General features: G+C 58.3%; 1 protein-coding gene across 1 annotated transcript in view; it reads right to left on the minus strand.

Annotated features, from left to right (window-relative positions):
* Window positions 1-4,454: 4,454 nt before the first annotated feature.
* Window positions 4,455-5,105, minus strand: part of LOC114072249 (keratin, type II cytoskeletal 4-like) — a 16,173-nt gene continuing 15,522 nt past the window's right edge. Inside the window, exon 7 of the mRNA XM_027910169.1 lies at window positions 4,455-4,903. Within this exon, the coding sequence (XP_027765970.1) occupies window positions 4,455-4,903 (449 nt within the window). The remainder of the gene's footprint in view (window positions 4,904-5,105) is intronic.

A 5,105-nucleotide genomic window follows, 5' to 3' on the forward strand; every position in this document is an offset into this window, starting at 1 on the left:
TGTCCCTCCTGGAGTGGTTTGTGGAGTGGGGGAAAGGAGGGTTGGGGGGCTCCGAAGGGAGGGGGAGATTGGGGAGGGGGGGGGTCCATCTGTCCCAGTGGGATCAGCCCTGCCAGACTGGGGGGACTGGGGAGACTGGAGGGGTTTCCATCTGTTTCCATCTGTCCCAGTGGGATCAGCCCTGCCAGACTGGGGAGACTGGGGGGGTTTCCATCTGTTTCCATCTGTCCCGCTGGGATCAGCCCTGCCGGAATTCCCGCTTTTCCAAGTGGAAAAATGGGGGATTGGGAGTCAAAGGGACGGAATAAATTCCTCCCCGGGAGGGTGGGGAGGCCCCGGGGTGGATTTGCCGGAGGATTTCCAATCCCTGGAAGTGTCCAAGGGCAGGTTGGAGCGAGCTGGGACAGGAGGGAGGTGGAACTGGACGGGCTTTAAGGTCCCTCCCAACCCAACCATCCCACAATTCCACCATTCCAGGCTCTGCCAGTCGATAAAAGGGGCGCTTCCAGAGTGGATTTGGCCTCCGACGCCCCCCAAAAATCCACTCCTGGACTTCTTTCTCTCCAAAACACCTCGATCCGCGTGAACGGGAGAGGCTGAGGAAGGTGGGGCTGCTCAGCCTGTGGAGACCCCCCGGAACCTTCCAGAACCTGAGGGGGCTACGAGGGGGGGGGCTCTGCTTCCAGAACTGCAGTGCCAGGACGGGGATAATGGGATTCAAAGGGAATCAGGGGGGATTGAAGTTAAATATCCAGAGTAAATTCCTCGCGGGAAGGCCCTGGGATGGATTTCCCCTGGAAGTGTCCGAGGCCGGGTTTGGAGCAACCTGGGCTGGTGGGAGGTGTCCCTGCCCGTGGGGAAGGTGGGACTGGGTGGGTTTTATTGTCCCTGCCCGTGGGGAAGGTGGGACTGGGTGGGTTTTATCGTCCCTTCCCACCCAACCATTCCACGATCCCACAATCCCGGGCTCTTCTCGATCTACAAAGGGGGCACACCCAGAGCTGCCCCGTGCGGGGTTTGGGGCCTCCAGTTCTGCCCCCAAAACCGCACTCCCGGCCTTTTTGTCTCTCTCCAAAGCACCCCGATCTGCATGAACACCCCCCCCCCCGGGGCAGGCGGCAGCGATCCCGGGGTTTCGCAACACCCGGGGAGTGGAGGATTAAAGGCGATGATTAAAGGTTTCACTCCCAGAAAAGGCAAGAAGAGCTGCCGGGCTGCTTCGGTGCCCCGCGGGCCTGGCTGGTGCTTGGAGCGCGGGGATTGCCTGGCAGGGAGGGAGATGATCGGCGTGAATTACGAGCCGTCGGGGCGCTGGGAGCGTTCCCGTCTGGGCGTTTCTTGCTTCTTTATTTACATGGAAATGAGGAGAAGCGCCGAGCGGAGAAAACCGCGGGAGAGAAGGAGTTCAAAAAAAAAAAAAAACAACATCTGCAGGTTGGGTGAGTTTTGAGGGTTGGTCCGCGTGGTTTTCACCACCCCCCACCCCCCCATCCCAGGCCGGGCATCGCTGCACGTGTTGAGGGCTCGTTATTGATCTGCTCGTTATTGATCTGCTCGTTATTGATCTGCCCCCCCCGCCGTGATCTCAGCCGATCAATCAGCGGGGAGGCACCGGCTGGGGCAGGGGAGGGGGGGGGAGCGCGAATGGGCCACGCTCCGTGAGGGGGACGGGACCGGGGGTGGGGTCATCAGCACGGAATCAGAGAGTCAGAGAGTCAGAGAATCACAGAGAATCACAGAATCAGAAAGTCAGAGAATTATGGAATCACAGAATCAGAGAATCACGGAGTCATAGAATTACAGGATCACAGAATCCCAGAGTCATGGAATCAGAGAATCGCAGAATCACAAAATCAGAGAATCAGAAAATCACAGAATAAGAGAATCACAGAATCAGAATCAGAGTCAGAGAATCAAGAGAGAGAATCAGAGAATCACAAAACCACAGAATCAGAGAGTCACAGAATCAGAGAATCACAAAACCAGAGGATCATGGAATCACAGAATCATGTAATCAAAGAATTATAGGATCACAGAATCAGAGAATCACAGAATCATGGAATCATAGAATCATGGAATTACAGGGTCACAGAATCATGGAATCACAGAATCAGCCAGGTTGGAAAAGCCCTCTGAGCCCGTCCAGTCCAGCCCTTGCTCTGACCCTGCCGCGGTTCCCAACTCGTGGCACTGAGGCCACATCCAGCCTGTCCTTCCACACCTGCAGGGCCAGGGAATCCACCCCCTCCTCTGGAATCAGACATTCCAGGGGCTGAGCGCTCTCTCTGGGAGGAATTCCCTCCCGATATCCAACCCCACAAACCTCCCCTGGCACAGCCTGGAGACCTTTCCTGCCCCGCTGCCGGTTCCTGGAGCAGAGCCCGACCCCAACCCGGCTCCAAAATCCTGTCGGGGGGTTGTGGAGAGCGCTGAGTCCCCCCTGAGCCTCCTCCTCCTCCTCTCCCATCTCTCTCACCCTCTCCCGGTGGGAATTGCGCTCCAGACCATTCCCTGGCCCCATCCCAGCCCTTCCTGAGCTGAGGGTGACCCAGAACGGGACAGGGCACCCCACGGGTGACCTCACCGCGCCCCCAGTGAGCACGGACCGAGCCCGGGAGAGGGTTGGGCTCGTCCTGCAGCCCTGGGAAGGAGCGCTGAGTCAGCAGGGACGGGCTGGGAGGGCAAGCGGGACACGGGGAGGGGAATAAACGACCGTGAATTAGCGCCGTGAATTAATTAGCGAACCTTCCACGGGGGGGAGGGGGGAAGAAATGACCGTGAATTAATTAGCGCCGGGCGAACCTTTCAAGAGGGGAAAAACGAAGCTGCCCACGCCCCGTGCTGCTCCCAAACCTCCCAGCACGGGGCGTGGGGGGGGCGTGGGTGGCTCCGAGGGGCGGCTCGGAGAGAGGGGCTGGCTCAGGATTTGGGAGCCGCGGGGCAGGTTGGTTTTCCAGCTGTGTCACCCTGAGTGTCACCCCGAGTGTCACCCAGCCTTGTTTTAGGGTCAGAGGGGCGCTGGGAAGTGGGGGAGTCTCTGCCAGAGGGTCGGGACAACACTTGGGCACGTGGGGGGCATTTTTGGGGTGTCCCGGGCAGGGCCAGGACGCTTGGACTGGATGATCCTGGTGGGTCCCTCCCCACTCAGGATATTCCACGATGTTGTTGTGGGTCCCTTCTCTGGTTATTCCATGATTCCAGAGGTCAGGGAGTGTTTGGACAACGCCCTCAGGGACATGGTGGGATGACCCTCGTGGGTCCCTTCCCACTCAGGGTATTCTGTGATGTCGCTGTGGGTGGGTTCACACATTTTAGGGTTGTTTCACCCGTTTTTGGGTGGGTTCACCCGTTTTAGGGTGAGTTCACAGACACCGTGGGAGATCCCAGGAGTCCCTCACATCCCACGCGTGTCCAACACCCTCCTTCCCAGGCTTCCTCATCTCTGGACGGACCAAAGGGATGCAAAGGCGCGTCGGGAAGGGAGACCAGACACCAAAAAAAACCCCCAAAAACCCAAACCCCTTTGTCCAAACTCTTCCTGAAGCTCCAAACCCCACCCCAACCCCTTTTAAAACCCGCCTCCCAAACCTTTCCGAGGAAATCCGCGATCCCCGGGGAGGGAAATCAAAAAGCCCCGGCGTGTGAATTATGCATTCGGTTTTATTGAAGGTACAGCCGGAAAGGCGGGGAAGGGCGATCCACCCCGCCCGCTTTAACACATGAAAAAAGCTCTTTAAACCTGTCTGGTGCGCGCAGGAAAAAAAAAAAAAACAGCTCATGCATTATTAACCCGCAGGAAAATAAGGTGCTCTCGTCGGGGCCGTGATTAAACCTTTGCTCTGCCCAAACCCGGTGTAGCAACTCGGACCGATTTGCATGTAAAGCGTTCCCGACCCTCCGGGAAACAGGAGGAGGAAAAAAAAAAAAATAATAAAATCGCCTTTTCTGCTCGTTCATTAAAGGAGTTTAAATTACAGCTTCGCCTCGGACAATTAAACCCGCGGCTTCTCTCTCTGTGAAGTCGGGGTGACCCCAAAAAAATATTAAATTTCTCATCCTTTTGCAAGAGCCGCGTCTGGAGGGGAAGGGGGAGGAAGGAAAATCCCTGCCGGGAAGGGATGAGGGCAGGGAAGGGGCCACTCGGGATGCGAAAGGTGACGCGTGGGGAGAGAGGGACGGGCTGTGAAATGAAAACCTCGGCTGGCTGAGGGCGCGGGAGGGGAAGGTTTGGAAGGGGAAGAGGGGGAGGAGGGGGGAGTTTCCCGCAACGAGGACGCGACGGGGAGGGCGGGTTTTGGTCACGAGAAGAAGAAGAAAGAAAGAATTTGTGGCAGAGCGTGGTTGTGATGCCTGGAGCTGTCTGGGGTGTGTCGGGGCGAGGGAGAGGGGTGGGGGGACACAAACACTGTTTTATTTGGTTATTGTTTTGTGACGCCGGTTCTTGGCTCTCTAATCTACCGGCTCGTCCTGACCACGCGCACGGCCGTGCCGAACCTGCCCGCGGCCCCGCACAGCCCCGCGCCGGGGATCAGCACCGCGCCCGGCCCGCACTGCTCCACCCCGCCGCACACCAGGTTGCCCACGGCCCCCCCCAGGTTGCCCACGGCCCCCCCCAGGTTGCCCACGGCCGGCCCGCACTGCACCGCTCCTTCCACCACGCCCGGCATCACCTCGCGGCCCACGCAGCCCACGGCGCTGCGGGCGCCGAAGCCGCCGCCGCCGCCGCCCACTTTGGGCAGGCAGTCCACGCTGCGGGCGCTGAACCCCGCGGCGTGGGCGCCGAAGGGAGAGCCCAAGCCCAGCCCCAGCCCCGCGCCCGCCCCGCCCGCCTTCACCGAGCATTTGGTGCCCAGACCGGACAGGGAGCGGCACTCGCCGACGGTGCCGCCGCCGCTCACCACGGCTGGGAGAGGGGAGAAAAGGGGAAAAAAAAATAAAAATTAAACGTTAAAACACACACGTACACACAGAAAAAAAAACAACCACAAACAAACAAACAAAAACAAAAAAACACACAACCCACCCACCCACGCACCAAAAAAAAAAAAAAAAACAAACAAAAACGAAAATAAAAAACCCACACACATAAAAAAAAAAACCCAAAA

Source organism: Empidonax traillii, unplaced genomic scaffold (assembly GCF_003031625.1).
Source record: "Empidonax traillii isolate 1590-97213 ecotype Southwest subspecies unplaced genomic scaffold, ASM303162v1 scaffold2825:size32544, whole genome shotgun sequence".
Classification (NCBI taxonomy): Eukaryota; Metazoa; Chordata; class Aves; order Passeriformes; family Tyrannidae; genus Empidonax; species Empidonax traillii.